The sequence below is a fragment of the Heloderma suspectum genome, chromosome 5, assembly GCF_057233095.1.
Source record: "Heloderma suspectum isolate Gila_16-S chromosome 5, 16-S_ref, whole genome shotgun sequence".
NCBI classification, from domain to species: Eukaryota; Metazoa; Chordata; class Lepidosauria; order Squamata; family Helodermatidae; genus Heloderma; species Heloderma suspectum.
Genome location: NC_139462.1, coordinates 39,620,184 through 39,639,738, shown reverse-complemented (window position 1 = coordinate 39,639,738; position 19,555 = coordinate 39,620,184). Strand labels below are relative to the sequence as shown.

At 44.1% G+C, this 19,555-nt stretch overlaps 1 protein-coding gene across 2 annotated transcripts in view; it reads right to left on the bottom strand.

Moving 5' to 3' along the window:
* The window catches only part of ENPEP (glutamyl aminopeptidase), a 95,894-nt gene that overhangs the window by 8,082 nt on the left and 68,257 nt on the right, over positions 1-19,555 (bottom strand). For both annotated transcript variants that reach the window (XR_014792029.1, XM_084855863.1), the window contains exons 12-16: positions 14,472-14,611; positions 13,967-14,022; positions 6,604-6,754; positions 4,327-4,400; positions 88-189 (exon numbers count right to left, since the gene is read on the bottom strand). Coding sequence is in view for 1 of the 2 variants with exons in the window: in XM_084855863.1 (XP_084711989.1) it covers positions 88-189; positions 4,327-4,400; positions 6,604-6,754; positions 13,967-14,022; positions 14,472-14,611 (523 nt within the window). In the remaining variant the exon portion in view is untranslated. The remainder of the gene's footprint in view (positions 1-87; positions 190-4,326; positions 4,401-6,603; positions 6,755-13,966; positions 14,023-14,471; positions 14,612-19,555) is intronic.

Genomic DNA, 19,555 nt, shown 5'->3' with positions numbered 1-19,555 from the left:
GCATATGAATGCTATGTGCTCCTTTGAACAAAGACCATTTGACAGTTGGGCAGTATATAAATCAATCAAACAAACAAATAAATTCACCTTGTTCCTTTTAGCCAATCATTAAATAAATGAGATGCATTATTCAAAGCCTCTGGGTCATTCATGCTGCATGCAAAGTCTAGGACTGTCGCACGAAGAAGACTGGGGAGAAAGGGAAGAAAAAGGTCTGTTTCATTTGTTTCGAATATGTTGTATATGAAATAATGTAGATGCCATTGCAACTAGTTTTGCACAACCAAGGCATACGTTTCTAAAATGGCAGCGCTGCATATAACATGGCAAATCACTTTTGAAAGCAAGGGGACTTCAAAAAGCATTTGTATGGCGCCTGCTGTTGAAAGAAAAGAAAAAAAAGCCAACAAAGCCCCAAGTTTATGTGTGTGCTAAAGGTAAATATCTGGGAGCTCTTCTACATGAAGCTGTTAATCAACTGTTAATCCACTGTATCTACTTTCAGTTTCATCGCAGAATTGAGATCCGAGCACTTCATGAGGAGCATTTTCTTTCCTGCTTTTCTGCTACATAACCTCTAGGTGGCACTGTGATATAGCAGAATAAATACCCAAGAGGAAATCATGCTTTTATAACCCATTGGTATATTTTTCTTTAAGAATTTTGAGTGGGAATATTCCTGCACATGCTCAGTAAAGGAGTGAGATAGGGAGTGGTCACCATTTTAGGTAGTTACCAAAATGCAGTGGGGAAGAAGCTTGCTTTCTCCTCTCTGTAAGACCCTAAACCCTTGAGACTGGTTAGTTGGGAGGTTTCCTTTTGAAATTGTTTTAAAAAGTCATGATTTTTTTTTACGAACACTATGAGTTCCTTGTTTGTTTATGTTCTTTTATATTGTATAAAGGGCTGTTTAACAAATTGTTCCTGTGTTGCTGGATCCTGATCCATTTTGAGAAGATTGGTGTGTAGCTGGAATGAACTGAGTAGAGACTGTTTTCTTTCTTCAGCCAACAGAAAGATCACACTTCAGAGATAAGTTTTATTTATATTTTTGTTGTGGACTTAAGCTGAAAGACAGAACTTTGGGAGGGCTGCGCTCTGTTTTATTGTTTTGGTGATAAGTGAATTGTTATGCATGTAAAACTATTACATCTGCATTATTATTGTTTTTAATTAAGAAATTAAAATGATATATGTTAATTGTCCCTCTACAAAGCCTTTGCTGTGAGTCCCTTTAGAGACCCTAAAGAAAAGTGTTACACTTTCTTTCACTTTCACAGTTACAGTCAGGGCCAGAAATATTGGAGCAAGGATAACTGTTTTGGCAGTTGGCCTCTGTACACCACCACATTGAAGTTTAAAGGAAACACACCCAGATGGGAGCAAAGTCAGGACTTGCAGCTGTAATCCAAGGGGTGTGACAAAAGTGGGGCACTAACCATTCAGGAAGGACAGCCAGTGGCATACGCACACACCCATCCTTGGTGGCTCCTAAGTAATGGAACAAACCATCATCATTTCAAACTTAAGGATTGCCTTTATTACCTGGATGAAAATCCTTTGCAGTCAATGACTGCCTGAAGTCCGGAACCCATGGACATGACCAAATGCTGAGTTTCCTCCCCCGAGATGCTTTGCCAGGCCTTGACTGCAGCTGCCTTCAGCTGCTGCTTGTCTGTGGGTCTTTCTGCCTTCAGTCTTGTCTTCAGTAAGTGGAAAGCATGCTTTATTGGGTTGAGATCAGGTGACTGACTTGGCCATTGAAGAACATCCCACTTCTTTGCCTGGAGAAACTCTTGGGTAGCTTTTGCTGTCTGTTTTGGGTCATTATCCATCTGCAATATGAAGCGGCACCCTATCAGTTTGGCAGCATTTGGCTGAATAGGAGCAGCAAGTATAGCCCTACACACTTCAGAATTCATCCTGCTGCTTCTATCAGCAGTCAGGTCATCAATAAACACCAGTGACCCTGTTCCATTGGCAGCCATACATGCCCATGCCGTAACACTGCCTCCACCATGTTTGACAGATGATGTGGTACGTTTTGGATCATGAGCTGTTCCTTTCCTTCTCCATACTTTTCTCTTCCCATCATTCTGGTACAAGTTAATCTTGGTTTCATCAGTCCAAAGAATCTTATTCCAGAACTGGGCAGGCTTTTTTAGGTGTTTGCTGGCAAAGGCTAATCTGGCCTGTCCGTTCTTGAGCGTTACCAGTGGTTTGCACCTTGTTGTGAAGCCTCTGTATTTACAGAGTATCCTCTGTATCCATAAAGCCATCTCTTGACTATAGATGTTGACAATGACATGCCTACCTCTGCAAGATGTTGTGAAAGGGTTCCTCTTCACCATGAGCAGAATTCTGCAGTCATCCACTTTAGTTGTCTTCCGTGGTCTTCCAGGCCTTTTGCTGTTGCTGAGCTTGCCAGTTAATTCCTTCTTTTCAGGATGTTCCAAACTGTTGTGTTGGCCACTCCCAATGTTTCTGCTATCTCTCTGATGGGTTTATTTTGTTTCCTCAGCCTAATGATGGTCTCCTTCATTCGCATGGACACCTCTTTGGACCTCATGGGGTTCCAGTGAACAGCTACCAAATGCAAATGTAACACTCAGAACCACCTCCAGGCCTTTTCTCTGCTTGATTGATCATGGGGTACCCAGGAAACAGGTCACACCTGGCCATTCAGCTGCTTGTCAGCCATTCGTTGCATTACTTATGAGCCACCAATGATGGGTGTGTGTGTGTATGCCACTGGTTATACTTCCTGAATGGTTAGTGCCCCACTTTTGTCAAACCCCTTGGATTACAGCTGCAAGTCCTGACTTCGCTCCCATCTGGGTGTGTTTCCTTTCAATTTCAATGTGGTGGTTTACAGAGGCCAACTGCCAAAACAGTTATCCTTGTTCTGATATTTCTGGCCCTGACTGTAAATGCTGCATTTTCCCTGTCCTGAAAAAACTCACTGAAAGTGCTGGTCAGACACAGAAGTGACTGTGAGGAGAACAGCTTTGGATCCTGGCCTTTGGCTATATATGCATTTACGCAGTGCTTAAAATATATTGGGTTGAATCTAACATTGTCATTTTACTGCCAGAACCAGTTCTGTCAGCCGAACCAGGAGTGGGAGAGGGGTGATTCCCACTTCTTCCACAGTGCTCAAAATCTTCTCTGGAGGGCTCAGAAACCCTTTGGGACGAATGTTTGGGTGGTGTGGAGGGCCGCAGGGTGGAGGAAAGAGGGATAAAGTCCTTTCATGCTAACAGACTTCTGCTAACGCAACATTGGATTTAACCCATTATATGTGATTCCTAGAAGCATATAGAAACTTTTGGGAAAATACAATTTGTATAATAAAAGGGAGCATTTGAAAGCTGGAGGATGTTGGTGCTTATACTGGGGGTAGAGAACCTTTTCTCCACCAGGAGCCACAGTTCCTTGAGGGAAATGTTACAGAGTCCTCATGCCAGCAATTGGTGGAGACAGACCTACCCTCCCCCACACACACAAACACACACTCTGTCTTTCTCTCTTAACAATGAGAGAAAGATATAGACCTGGTTTGCAAAACACAACAGCCCACCATGGCTTAATTTATCTGCAGGGCCTGTCATGTTGTGCCAGGCACCCATGGGTGCCATTTTTGCATGATGCCCATGGGCGCCCGGTTTTCTGTGGCTTGTCATGTCATGCGAATCCAGGCGACAGGGGCTGTTTGAGGGTGTGACAACCCTCAAATAAACCATGGCTTGTTTTATGGTAATTTGAGGGTTATCTAACTCTCAGAAAACCCCTGCAGCCTGGGTTCGCATGACACCACAAGCTGGGCATTCATGGGGGTCATACAAAAATGGTGCCTGCAGGCACCCAATATGATGCAACATTACCCTGTGGGTCAATTAAGCCATGGTGGGCTGTTGTGTCATGTAAAACAGGTCATGGTGTGGGTTGATGATAACTGAGAGCGGGGAGGAGACAGATGGTAATGATCTTAACTTAGGATCACCATCACCTTCATTCCCTCTCCCTCTTTCTCTCACACGTGTGTACACACACACACACACAGAGCCAGTTGATTAGTATTAAAGAGCTGATCAGCTGTTTAGCACTGATTGTTGTTTTAATGCTAATGGGTTTGGCTGCTTTCCTGTGCACAGTTAAGATATTTAAATCTCATCATTATGCACAGGATTGCAACATTTATCTGCAACTTCCGTCCTTCAAACAGAGAACTTGAGAGTAATGGGAGACATAAGGCACACCTGGAATATAGAAAGAACTGACAAATGTGAGTGCTCAAGCCATACACAGCTGAAAGAAATGCTTTACCTGCTGATATGATCTCCATCATTTTCCCATCCCAGTTGAGTTGCTAGGGGTTTGACTAGTGTCCGAAAGTATTCCTGGAAGATAGACATAGTAACAGCAACGATGGTGAAGCTTCTGGTAATGAGGCTTTTGTTGATTTAATATTGGTTTTGAAAAAATTGAACAGCAAAGAAATGGTAACATTTGCAGATAAATTGCTTGTTAAGAAATCAGGTGACATGAAAAAATAACCTTGCTTATTGCATTTTTTGTGACTTGACGCCACAGAATTTGCACGCCGTGGTTTCAGTCCATTGAACTCAGTTCCCAAGTAAGCTCACTGACATGAATAGGATTCCGTGGGAGCAAAGCTCAGTAGGCTGAACCCCTTGTCTACATTGCAATTTGTAAAAACCTATGTTCATGATGGATAGTGACATAGTACAGAAAAGAGAGTCAACGTAGGTAAAGTGGGGTAATTTTAGTTGATAAACAGAGCTTGGTCAATTGCATTTAGCAGATCTTTGATAGAGGATGGAATTTCACTAGGGTGGGTGTGGGTGAGGCTTTAGCACAATAAGCACGCTATTCCTCATCCCACTGTCATTGTATCTGGCCAAATAGTCCCCACTACACGCATTCCAACTTCACCCATTGTTGTCACAAAAGTCTACATTCTGTTGTGTCAACAGAACTTGTTCCACTGAAATGTTGCCTGTGTTGTCCAATCCTTGAGCGCTACTGCTATTCATTATCTCTTGGGTTAGTGCTAAATAGTGCTCAAGGATTGATAGGCTCTGTGTTATTTATTCCATGACTTTGCCCTGAGTGATCCTGTCCTTTGGTTATACCAGATGGATGAGGATAGGATCGCTACTGAATCCCCATACACTAGCAGTGCAAAATATTATACTGATTTGTGCATTTAAGCCACCCTAGCAGTACTGTTGTGCCAGCAGACTGCAGAGTCAGCATAACCCCTGTGCCCACAGAACACTGCCAGCACAAGGGGAATTGGATTGTGATTGGAGAAGGATGGAGCTTAGTTAGATTCCCATAAATAGGAATTCTGTCCCATTGGATGGCTCCTGTTTGTTTGTGCCGCTCAAGATTGTATTTTGTTATTGTTTTGCTGTTTGTTTTTATCCAATTGCTTTAATTGCATTCTTTTTTTGGCTTGGAGTAGGTCTCCTTGAGGGCGCTATTTTGGGCTGGGAAATGGCTTATAAATATAACACATGCATGCATATATAATATGCCTGCAAATGGAGAGCATTGCCTATTTCCAGTTGTTTTCTGTATCCTACCCAACAAATTTTGCCAATGCTCTTTTCCACAGAATCCTGGTGACTGCAGGGGCCATTGATCCTTCAGCATTTGTAACAAACTACAAATTCCAGGATCTTTTGTGGAAAGCAATAGTAGCTAAGTCTGTATAACACTGAAAAGTTTCTTGTATAAATATTTCTTTAGTGTTCCTTGTTACACTATCTTGGGCAATAAGTTTTTGATGGTGAAAAGTTAGGCTTTTCTTGTTACACAAAGTCCTGCACTGGTGACCTGGTCGATTATGATAGAATTACTATTACTTCCCCTTAATCCTATATATTAATAATGAACTTATTCTCCAAGTGCCAATCCTAATGAAGCCAAAATGGCACTACCCATGCACAAGAGAGGTATCAGCGGGGTTGGGGTAACCCCAAGGTTTGCATAAGTACAAAAAGGCTTTAGAAAAAAAAAACCTAAGGGGGACAAACCACAGAAACACACCTGTTTGGACTGAGAATGCCCAGTGGCTACAGATTGCTGAGTGCCTCCTGGGGAGGGGGGATGATCCAGAAAATTGGGGAACTGAATGGAGTATCATGGAACGGTGTGTGGCTTGCTGGCTGGAACCCTGAACCAGTCAGGAACACTCTATACTGCAACATTTTGCTGCAGGCCTCACTTCTAGCTCATAATACAGATGTCAGAAATGCAATAATATATTTACCAGGATCAGTCTTTGCAAAATATTTAGGCTTCCAGTATAGCACTATTGCGGTAAAGGAAGGCCAGGGCTACAGCCCTTTTGCTTTTACAGTGGCATATATCAGTGGAGGCTGGTGGCTCTGACGTCAGTGGGGTGGTGAATCTGCTCAGGGTTTCAGTCAGAACTCTGAACTTTAGAGTTCTGTCTGGTTCTGACTAAAACCCAGAACAGATCCACTGCCCCATTGACATTGGAGCCACCAGCCTCTACTGGTATACATTTCTTCTTCTTTTCCTACATAAAACTTTAACTGGCAATCTTACCTGAAATTTAGGATAGAGTGTGTCATCACCTTCAAGCATGTCCCCGATATAGGATACAGCCACTATGACTCTTTGCCATGGTATGTATTCTGTCTCATTTTCCAAATATCTTGTTAAGTTCAAGGTAAAAGAATAATTCAAAAGTCTAGCCCTGAGGAAGGGGGGAAAAAAAACTCCAAACCTTCAAATCTTGCTTTATTTTACAACAGCATCCAATAATCATTCAATTTAGTCCTGATTATAGTTGCAACTGTATTCTTCTCATTCCCTCTCCCAGGTATATTAGTTTAGCAGCCAAACCCTGGGGGCTACTGGACTGGAAAAAAGGGTATAGGACTGAGCACAGGAATTCATTTGCCATTCAGCTGTCACAACCTGTGGCATCCTGAAGACAAGATGCAGCACAAAAAGCTGCTGTTGCATAGCACAGAAGAAACTGATGGGCTGACTGGGAGGCAATGCTGGAGATGAGTAATGCATCTCCTAAAGGCCTTTAAACATTATAAAGCAAGCCTTGTCAGCATTACCCTTCATTCCTGACATATAATTATCTAACGTAGGAAGCAGTTTTAATTGGATGTTGGTGAATGTCAGCATGGAAGGATCACCATTGCTCATGCTTTAAGATGAGCTTCAGAAGTACTGACCATAGGTCCACTGGCAAAATCAGTTAAGTTGGTGGGCATGAGAGACAGGGCCTTCTCTGTGGTGGCCCCACATCTGTGGAACTCCCTCCCAGTTGAGGTTCATATAGCCCCATCAATGCTAGCCTATAAGTGGGTTTTAAAGATCTATCTCTCCTGAGCTGCTTTTTCTAAACAATGTTTTAAGTGTTTTAGCTGATTTTAATGGCACGATCCAGGCCTGTTGCAACCAGCCTATAAGTGGGTTTTAAAGATCTTTCTCTCCTGAGCTGCTTTTTCTAACAATGTTTTAAGTGTTTTAGCTGATTTTAATGGAATGATCCAGGCCTGTTGCTATTATTGTGTTAATTTCATTCTTTATTTAGTTTTAATGGACTATACTGTTGTTTTATGAACAGGTATATTGTATATAGGGGCCGCGGTGGCTTAGTAGTTAAGATGCTGAACTGCAGACCGGAAGGTCGGCAGGACAGCAGTTCGAGACCCAAGTGCTGCGTGATGGAGTGAGCTCCCGTCTTCAGTCCCAGGTCCTGCCAACCTAGCAGTTCGAAAGCAAGAAATTGCAAGTAGATAAATAGGTACCGCTTCGGCGGGAAAGGTAACAGTGTTCCGTGCACCTCGGTGTTCAGTCATGCCAGCCACATGACCACGGAAACGTCTTCGGACAGCTCTGGCTCTTCGGCTTAGAAATGGAGATGAGCACCACACCCTAGAGTCGGACACGACTGGCTGGGGACACCTTTACCTTTTTTTATATTGCATATATGAGGTATATTGTATTTTTATGTTTTACAAAAGCCACTGTGGGACAGCTTTGCCCTAAAAGATGTTTTAAAAATACTTAACTACATAAAATATAAATTGAATTATAAACCTTGTGTGTATGGGATGCTGCTGCAGCTGGGTAGGTTCTACATTGTCAGATTGATTGTGGGGTGCCGACGGGGGCAGGGGTATCATTTGCTCATGGGTGGAGTTGCCTTTTTCAATTGGGAGGAGAATATATTAACAGGAACTGGATTTGTGATCAGAAATGTTGTAGCTGGAATTAGGGACCGAGTGGGTGGCAATGTATCTTGCATCTACAGTAATACCCTTAAGACTCTCCTTTTGTGACAATCCCAGCTGATTGCTCACCGTTGAGGGAGGGAGGGAGGGAGGGAATGGGCTCTCACCCATCTTCCTTCTCATAGTCTCTACGCTTCTGTCACCTTCATGATTATGGGTAAGCCTTTATTCCTGAGCCTACAGCCTACCTTCCTGCTGGGGAGAGCCAGTAGCATCATGTTCTTCTACTACAACCTTCTGCCCTACTGTCAGCTGTCACAAAGACACAGCTGCCTGAAGCCTCCTTGGTCTGTTCCTGCTTTCTCCATGGCTCATCTCCCTTGCACTCTTCTCCTAACATGGGCCCCCTTCTGAGGGCTTTGGCATGGTAGGGGTACCCTGACCCCCTTTCCAAGAGATTTATGCAAATTTCAGTGCAAACCTATACATGTCTACTCAGAAGGAAGACCCATTGAGTTGACATAGGATTGCAGCCTTAGATATGCTTGCTCCAATGGATGTAAAGGGTGTTCTTCTACTATACTTTTGGGTTTTCTGCAGTTTTCTTTTACTCTTTTTGGACAGGTACTAAGAAAAGGAGGTTTGAGATTTGGAGAGAGTGGAAGATGTATTTAAGAACAGAAGACTGTGGCTGAGAAAACTTTTATGTGCAAAATCACTCTCTCTCCATCCCCTGCCTCCTGGAAGTCCCACCATGAGACAGCCTTTGGTTTATTTCTAAGAGTAGCAGCCAACATTCCTTTAGTGGCAATTTTTCTGGTGTATGTGAGAAACTCTTCTAGTTTTACCACATGTGATGATATGGTGAAAGATGCAGGACAGGCATTTTCACACATTGAACTTAATAAATACTGGTGCTTCAAAATCATTCAAAAATCAAATATAAAACCATGGGCTTGAACAGCCTTCCACAACCTGGTGCACTTGGACTACAACTCTCATCACTCCCAGCCAGCATGGCCAAGCTGGCTGGGGATAATGGGAACTGCGGTCCAACACCTTTGGAGCGCACCAGGTTGGGGAAGATGGTGCTGGAGTATATATTCATTTTCTTTTCTGCAGCCTGTCTTGCATTTACAACATTGCATGTTCACACATGATATCAACAGGCACACTGACACATGACACACAGAACATAAAAGAGCTGCATGATTGTAAAAGAGGTGAAAATGTGCCTAGCATCCTTGCTGACCACATTCCAAATTCTGGAAGCACTGCAGACACACATGCCCCTTTAAACATTGGTACTGGTGCAGGAGATGAACTCCTCAAAAAGCATGGCATCTTTGATGCCTAAAGGGCAACAAATTCTGAAATTATATTAATGAAAGCCTCCATGAATTATTGCAGTAGCTAAGTCTGACTTTTCTAGTCACAAGAGTTTGGGGAGTGATAGGTTGTGCCGAATATGAGTCCTACTGCTTTCCACATATTACATGCTGGATGGATTCTTCACCCCTCACCCACTGGTCTGATCTTTTAAGAAACTGGGCATGTCTCCAACCAGGCTTTGAGGATGTGTCATATGCACAGCTCCGCTCTCTCTGCCCCAGAATGCCCCCCAGCCCCGCCCTTTTTCAGTCATTCCGCACTCGTCTTCTGAGCACGGATGACGGGTCTTCTCCATGCTGCCTCCGAGGCTGCATGGATGAGGGGGAGGTCGGATTTCCAGGAACCAACCTTGGAGTGTGGGCTCCAAGGTTGGTTCCCGGAAAACAGCACATCCTGTGGCTCTCTAGACAGTGTCTAGTGGCCATAGGATTGCTCCCTTAGTAACTTAACTTCTGTTACTTTTGGCCTTTGCCAGCTCCAGAAGCAATGTAGGCATTGTATTTTGAACAATTTGTCTTGCAAATGCCACAAAGAAGAAATAAGGCAGACAGACTGTAACTGGCTTAATTCCACACTTACGCAGAGCATTCAGCTTGGAAATTTGCAGGCACTCATGAGAATTCAGCTTGGGTTGTCTGGCTTTAAGATTAAATCAGGGCACATCAAACACAAGATACAGATCAGTGCTATGCCTGTTGGAGAACTTGTAATAAGACTGCGATTGCCCTCAAAGCCTGGTTGGAGACATGCCCAGTTCCTTGAAAGATCAGACCAGTGGGTGAGGGGTGGAGAATCCATCCAGCATGTAATGTGTGGAAAGCAGTAGGGCTCATATTCGGCCTATGAGTCATTCCCTATCACTCCCCAAACTCTGACTAGAAAAACTCAGACTTAGCTACTGCAATAATTCATGGAGGCTTTCATTAATGTAATTTCAGAATTTGTTGCCCTTTAGGCATCAAAGATTCCATGCTTTTTGAGGAGTTCATCTCCTGCACCAGTACCAGTGTTTAAAGGGGCATGTGTGTCCTCAGTGCTTCCAGAATTTGGAATGTGGTCAGCAAGGATGCTAGAAGGAACAGAGCAAGAAGGATTGGAGCAATACTTTCTGTGAGGTATCCCCTATCAGCATCACCTGTGTGTTCTTATCCCAGAGAAAGATAGCTTATGGAAGGAAACTGTGAAGCTAGTGGGAAATAACCTTGTCAAAGGAAGATAACTGTGCTCCTGCTCACTCTGTTTATAGGGGGTGGGGGTGGGCAGAGAGATTAGGACAAATGTGTGCTCCAGTACAGGGGAAGGGAAGTGCATAACCTCTGTAGAGGGAGGGAGAAATTGTCTCACTTGTCGATAACTGCATCACAATTAATCCTATTTTTTACCCATTATACATATAACTGTTATTTATCAGACAGGTCCTTGCTATACTCCTCTCCATGAAGTTTGCTGTTCCAGCTCTCAGCCAAAGATGCTCCAAGTACTCCTATATGAAATAACTTGATCTCCACCTCTTGGACGAATGTGCGAATTGGAACTTTGCTGCCTACTGAATTTTGCACTTCTCCAAGTCGCAATGCAGCTCTCAGCAGTTCAAATGTATCAACAAACACACACATTTATTTGAGGAAAATACACATTTAAAAACAGTATTATTTTAGAGGAACATAATTGGGGCGGGGGAGGGCAGATTAATGTGGAAATGGAACAGTTTTGGGTTAAAAGGTGAAACTGAGATGGACTGGAAATAGGAAGATTTTTCTATCTTTACCAGCTTTCCCCAACCTGGTGCCCTCCAGATGTTTTGAACTTCAGCTTACCTCAGCCCCAGCTAATATGGCTACTGGTCAAGAATGCTGGGAGTTGTCATCAGAAACATCTGGAGGACACAATTTGGGGAACACTGATCTCTACCTCTCAGCTCCCAAATGCCTGTACGATTTCTTCTAGCCTTTCCCTAGTTTAATTATCTAAAATTATTTTTAGGTTGCTTTTAAGGGTAGAACCTTCTCAAGGTGGTGTAGGGGATTAAAAAATACAAAAGTATACAAATAGGCAATAAATAAATATACAATAAAATACTATAAAATTACTATAAAAACAGGTAACACCGATAAAACCTGAAGCCCATGGACTATGCCAGTGAAAGCAGGTGGGTCTTCAGAGCCTTCCAAAAGACCTGCAAAGATGGAACCTGATGAACCCCTGATGGAAGCTGATTCCAGAGGTACAGGGCCACCACTGGGAAGTCCCTGTCCATTGTACTCACCAGCCTGACTGCTATTGGTAGCGGGCAGGTGAGAAAGGCCTCTGTTGATCATCTCAGAGTGTGGGCAGGCTGTACAGGAGAAGGAAGTCCTTCAACTCAATACCATTTAAGGCCTTATGCCTGGAACTCCCTCGTAGAAGTCTTATGTAATGAGAGCACTCTCCCATCTTTCAAATCTTTCCTTTCCCCCCCAGAAGCATTTGGTATAATCTCTTCTCAAGCACAACTGAAATGAAGTCCGAGTACATGTAACTGCATTTGGTCATATGTTACCGTGGCTTTTGGAAGTGCAAGTGAAGAGCCTTACAATCCGAGGATCAGGGCCACATCAGCTTTTTCTATATAGCAAAGTCTCAGTGTTGTTTCTTTGAAAAATGCTGTCTGAGCAGTTCCAAGCAACTTGGGAGAAAGTCAATGACTTCATTTTGTTCCTGCAATTCCATGCCTAATGGATTTAGCAACTAGACTCAAAATGTCTTTACATTATCTTAACTTTCTGTGGGATTTCTATGAAGAGTCTCCCCAGTTGTCTGCATTTATCCTTTCTGCACACAGTTACTTAGTTTTACTCCTATAAGAGCCCTTCAGCTTCATTCCATAGCAAAAGCAATTGCCTGCACTGGGGAATCATAGACAGGAAACCACTGTCATCATAATGCCATGCAATTTGATCTTGGGGTACTTCTAGATGGAAGGTGTGTTTTTTCCCCCTCAAGTGTCAGGAGTATTGATTCAATGTGCCTGACTTCCACAAGCCAGGCTGGAAATTATGTGTGAATGGCTGCTAGACCAAACATCAGACAGGAGTTTAGCGAGATCAGTACATGATGCCACAATCCAAGAGTCTCTCTCTCCCCCGACCCCCCTGACCTCTCTCACGCAGTCTCAAGGTACACATTTCTGAATATATTTTCCCTTTAAATATGAAAATGTATATGCAGCTTGGTATGTTTTTGAGCCAAGAACTGGATTGCAAAATTCGGGGAAGACCAAATCTAAAGGATAACTGTGTTCCAAGCTGCACATTAGTGAGAAGATGTAGATCAGGTTAGTTCATACTGACATTCACAAAGAACACATTTTTCAAGCATCCCTACGAGGAATCAGTACTTAGACTGTAGAATGTAAAGATGTCATTATCCTAGAAGCCACTTCAGAGTTGAGTTATCCCCTTCCTAGGACAAACTCATGGAAACTCAGCATAACAACTGGTGACAGAGCAAGTGTATCATTGGAGGCTCGTGACTCTGATTTCGGTGGGGCTGTGAATCCATTCTGGGTTTCAGTCAGAACCACTCAGAACTCTAGATGAGCTATCCAAGGTGCTGAACCTATTTTGGGCATAGGGTTCCGCATCTAGGATAGCTCCTTTAGAGTTCTGGCTAGTTCTGACTGAAACCCAGAATGGAAACAGAGACCCACTGAAATTGGAGCCATCAGCCTCGACTGAAACATACAATCCATTGTCTAAAGCAGGGATGGCCAACATCTTTGGCCTTGAAGGCCACATGCAGTGATGAGTTGGGGACCACACACCCATGCACACAGACATACAGACACATAGGATGGGATTGCTGGAGACCATAAGTGTTGGGAAAGTAGCAGTCCTGCCTGAATTGGATCAATTGTGCTGGGGAAGAGGATGTGCAGGGATGACTCCTCCTATGTGCCCTCTTTCTCAGCAGAATCATGCCTCCTTGGTATGGGGGATGGAGTTGGGGGGAACCTTAAGCATTCACAGCAGGCCACGCAGGCAGCCTCTGTGCAGCCCACGGATTGCCCTCCTAGGATGTGAAAGGGCTCCTTGGGACATGCAGCCTTATCCTGCGTATGTCTCCTCTGGAGAGTGTTCCACTAAGTTCAATGGGTTTTACTCCCAAGTAAGTGTGCATAGTACTGCAGCCTTAAGACAGGGAGAACACGGGATTGTAAGAATATTCCCATTTTTTTCTTCAGTTAAATATTATGGTAACTGCAAAACTTCAGTATAGCAAGATACAAATGCTAACACAACATTTGTGTCTACACAAATCCATTTCATTATGAGGCCTACCTGGCCAATGAAAAAGCATCATCTAAAAAGCCAGCACGATCAGTCAGACGAAAATTCTAGTGGGAGAAAAAGAAAGAAGCAGCAGTAGATCTTTGGTGGGTAAAACCAAGATGTGGTGAGTAATCATCTGCACATCCTATAAAGCAGGGGTGCAGTACTGCAGGCCCGAGGGCCACATTCAACCCTCAAGGGGTCCCACTAGGGTTCTTCCAGTTTGCCCGGAGGCCACAGCCCTTCCCTTGCCCTCCTTTCCCCAGTCATCAATTGTTTGATGCTTTCCCAGCTTCTGTGCAGTTTTTTCCCCATTCTCAAAGGTTTAAGTGCATCTTCTATGGCTTAGTGGCAGTAAGAACTTTACACTATGCCAGCATTTTTGGTATTTTGCCTTTGGCCAGTGGAATGTGGCCCCTGAAAGCCTCTACCGAATGGAATTCAGCCCTTGGGCTGAAAGAGGTTCTGCACCCCTGCCATAAACTAAACATCAGATTAATATCAGCAGACTGACCTGGTGCTCGTTCACCAAAATATTGGCTAAGTTACTCCAGGCTTGCATGTCATAGTTGACACGATAAAAACCGAGTTGATCCTGGTTCACTTTCAAAAAGGAATTGGGCGCAGGATTGCTGGGCCGTGTAATAGTAATTCCTACGGTGGTAAAGAAACAGTAGTGAAGGGTTTATAAAGATGTGGCTTGATTGACAAGTTGGATTCCAACTGTGACAAATGGGAGTCTCTACTTCCAACATGGTGAGGAAGGATGGGCTGCAAAGCACCCTGTGTTGGCTGTTAGGGACATTTGCTGCCATCATAATAGCAGAGCTATGTGTGTTTGGAGTATTTATTTCAGTGTAAGCAGGCACCACCCCAATCCAGAGTGGGACCATGGCATTTTGGGGGGGGGATTTAAGCTTCGTTTACATCCCATTATTCCACCCCCGACCTATGGGGGAATTAGAAAAACCCAAAAACATCTCCAGATTCCACACATAGTATGTGTGTGTGGAACTTTGGGTTGAAAACAGGACGGGGGGAAACTTTGGGTTGAAAACAGGACAGGGGGAAGCTTAAATCCCCCCCTCTTGGAGTGCCATGGTCCTGATCCAAATTGGGGTTGCGTGTGCTTATACTGAAGTAAATAATCCAAGTACATATAATTCTGCAATGCGTGATTTGATGAACATTTAGTTTGGCCCAAAGACAAAGGAACCATTCCCCTCATAGATTTTTCTATGGGGGTGGCCAGCTCCCAGAGAAGTACTGGAAATTCAAATTGACCAATCAGTAGCCTGAAGTGACTTTGATCTTGCATCTTTCAGGTGGTTCCTACATGTACCTTTTTAACATAAATCTAAGTCATGGGGTGGGGGTCAAGCCCCAGATATGTAGCAATACAAAATCTTGGTACCCACAAAGGTCTGGCATGCCCGGTCATATCCTTTGTCAGAGTCATGTTCTATAAGGGAGGTGGGAGAGTCTGGGTTTCAAACACCAACCAACCATAGGAAGAATCAAAATTGCATCTGAGGGCCAAACTGGACATGATATTAACTTTAGTGGTGTAATGGTCAATTTTGAAGTGCAGGCACTCATCATGACAGTCCCCATAGCCACACCCCCAAGGAGGGTCCAAAAATGCAAGTGGCTGTGTTGATCCATCCAGTTGTCTCTCTCCTTCTGTGTGTGTGTGTGTGTGTGTGTGTATATATATATATATATATATATATATATGTGTTGTTGTTCAGTCGTTCAGTCGTGTCCGACTGTTCGTGACCCCATGGACCATAGCACACCAGGCCTTCCTGTCCTCCGCTCTCTCCCAGAGTGTGCTCAAGTTCATATTCATTGCATCGGTGATTGTATCTAGCCATCCTCTGCCGTCCCCTTCTCCTTTTGCCTTCAATCTTTCCCAGCATCAGGGTCTTTTCCAGTGAATTTTCTCTTCGCATTAGGTGGCCAAAATATTTGAGCTTCAGCTTCAGTATCTGTCCTTCCAATGAGCACTCAGGGTTGATTTCCTTTAGGATGGACTGATTTGACCTCCTTGCAGTCCAGGGCACTCGTAAGAGTCTTCTCCAGCACCACAGTTTGAAAGCATCAATTCTTCGGTGCTCAGCCTTCCTTATAGTCCAGCTCTCACAGCCATAGGTTACTAATGGGAAAACCATAGCTTTGATTATATGGACCTTTGTCGGCAAGGTGATGTCTCTGCTTCTTACTATGCTGTCTAGGTTTGCCATAGCTTTCCTCCCAAGGAGCAAGCATCTTTTGATTTCATGGCTACAGTCACCGTCTGCGGTGATCTTGGAGCCCAAGAAAATAAAATCTGTCACTGCTTCCATTTCTTCCCCTTCTATATGCCAGGAAGTGATGGGGCCAGATGCCATGATATTAGTTTTTTAATGTTGAGTTTCAAACCAGCTTTTGCACTTTCCACTTTCACCCTCAACAAGAGGCTCTTTAGATCCTCTTCACTTTCTGCCATTAGGGTGCTATCGTCTGCGTATATGAGGTTGTTGATAATTCTCCCGGCAATTTTAATTCCAACCTGTGATTTATCCAACCCGGCGTTTCTCATGATGTACTCTGCATATAAGTTAAATAAGCAGGGCGACAATATACAACCTTGTCATACTCCTTTCCCCATTTTGAACCACTCGGTTGTTCCACGTCCGGTTCTTACTGTTGCTTCTTGACCCTCGTACAGGTTTCTCAGGAGACAGGTAAGGTGGTCTGGTACTCCCATCTCGTTAAGAATTTGCCACAGTTTGTTGTGATCTACACAAAGGCTTTAGCGTAGTCAATGAAGCAGAAATAGACGTTTTTCTGGAATTCTCTTGCTTTCTCCATGATCCAGCGAATGTTGGTGATTTGATCTCTAGTTCCTCTGCCTCTTCGAAACCCAGCTTGTACTTCCAGTAGTTCTCGGTTCACATATTGCTGAAGCCTAGCTTGTAGGATTTTGAGCATAACCTTGCTGGCATGTGAAATGAGCGCAATTGTACGGTAGTTTGAACACTCTTTGACATTGTCAGTTTACCTTAATGTCAGTTTACCTTAAATTCCTACTTCTGCTATGCTGATATGTAAACTAAGCAAACCAGCATTGTCAGCATGGAATTATTTTATTTATACTTTAGTTTAATATCCCACCTTTCAGCACAAAACTACCAAAGTGCCTGACTATAAAGCTCATAATGCCATCAATTAAAGCATACAATGTAACAATAAAAACTGACAGCAAAGAAAGGCGATTAAAAAAAAACAAGGCAGAAGTAAAACAATAAGCAGCTGAAGAAAAAAAAAGGTAGTGAAAACTATTAACCCACAAACAACAAAAGATAATACAACATCCATGGAGGGAGCAATCCTATGGCTGCTAGTTAGCAGATAGACAGCCATAGGATATCTTGTCTTCTGGGAACCGACCTCGGAGCCCACACTCTGAGGCTGATTCCTAGAGAACCGACCTTCCCCCCCTTCCATGCTGCCTCGCATGGCAGCATGGCTCAGAGCCCTGTGCTCCGCGCTCACAAGAGAAGTGTGGAGCAGCTGAAATGGGGCATTCCGGGGGGGGGGGGGTTCCGGGGCAGGGAGAGTGGAAATGCCAGTACGACACATCCAATGTATCATCTGGCAGCCTCCTTCCCCACTCCACCATCCCACAGCTAGAAAGTGGAAATCGGCTGTCTAGCCGAAAATGCAGGGCAGGAGGAGCATGGAGGGAATGATCCCCTCCGTGCTTCTCCTGCCCTGCATTGGATAGGCAGTTGCCTCCAAGTTCAGAGGTGGCTACCTACCTGGATAGGATTGCGCCCTAAAACTGTCTTCACCCAGAGCCTGAAAGATAGGTTAGGGCACAATCCTATGCATTCTTAGACAGGAAAAAACCCTACAACTCTCAGCATTCCCCAGCCAGGAGAGATGCTAGGAGTTGTAAGACGTTTTCTGTCGAAACATGCTTAGAATTGGATCCTAAGTAGCTGCCAACCAAGTGTCGCTGAGGGAAGTATTATACAACCCCCCAAAGGCTGTATCTTTGGTTAAAAAAGGTAAAGGTGTCCCCAACCAGTCGTGTCCGACTCTAGGGTGCGGTGCTCATCCCCATTTCTAAGCCGAAGAGCCAGCGCTGTCCGAAGACGCTTCTGTGGTCATGTGGCCGGCATGACTGAACACCGAGGTGCACGGAACGCTGTTACCTTTCCCGCCGAGGCGGTACCTATTTATCTACTTGCAATTTCTTGCTTTCGAACTGCTAGGTTGGCAGAAGCTGGGACTGAAGACGGGAGCTCACTCCGTCACGCAGCACTCGGCTCTCGAACTGCTGACCTGCCGACCTTCCAGTCTGCAGTTCAGCGTCTTGGAAAGTGGGCAATCAGAAAAGGCCCTCTGATGAAGATCTTGGAGAGTGGGCAGGTTCATATTAGAGCAGGTAGTCCCTCAGATAACCTGCTCCCAAGCCCCTGAATTTTGCTTGGAAGGCCAATGCAAATTTTCTAATTCTCTCTCTCTCTCTCTCTCCATATACATATATACACACACACACACACACACACATACATACATACAGTCAGGGCCAGAAATATTGGAACAAGGATAACTGTTTTGGCAGTTGGCCTCTGTACACCACCACATTGAAGTTTAAAGGAAACACACCCAGATGGGAGCAAAGTCAGGACTTTCAGCTGTAATTCAAGGGGTTTGACAAAAGTGGGGCACTAACCATTCAGGAAGGACAGCCAGTGGCATACACACATCCCCATCGTTGGTGGCTCATAAGCAATGGAACAAACTAACATCATTTCAAACTTAAGGATCGCCTTTCATACCTGGATGAAAATCCTTTGCAGTCAATGACTGCCTGAAGTCTGGAACTCATGGACATGACCAAATGCTGAGTTTCCTCCCTCGAGATGCTTTGCCAGGCCTTGACTGCAACTGCCTTCAGCTGCTGCTTGTTTGTGGGTCTTTCTGCCTTCAGTCTTGTCTTCAGTAAGTGGAAAGCATGCTCTATTGGGTTGAGATCAGGTGACTGACTTGGCCATTGAAAAACATCCCACTTCTTTGCCTAGAGGAACTCTTGGGTAGCTTTTGCTGTCTGTTTTGGGTCACTATCCATCTGCAATATGAAGCGGCACCCTATCAGTTTGGCAGCATTTGGCTGAATCTGAGCAGAAAGTATAGCCCTATACACTTCAGAATTCAGCCTGCTGCTTTTATCAGCAGTCAGGTCATCAATAAACACCAGTGACCCGGTTCCATTGGCAGCCATACATGCCCATGCCATAACACTGCCTATACCATGTTGGACAGATGATGTGGTATGCTTTGGATCATGAGTTGTTCCTTTCCTTCTCCATACTTTTCTCTTCCCATCATTCTGGTACAAGTTAATCTTGGTTTCATCAGTCCAAAGAATCTTATTCCAGAACTGGGCAGGCTTTTTTAAGGTGTTTGCTGGCAAACGCTAATCTGGCCTGTCTGTTCTTGAGCATTACCAGTGGTTTGCACCTTGTTGTGAAGCCTCTGTATTTACAGAGTAACTTCTGTATCCATAAAGCCATCTCTTGACTATAGATGTTGACAATGATA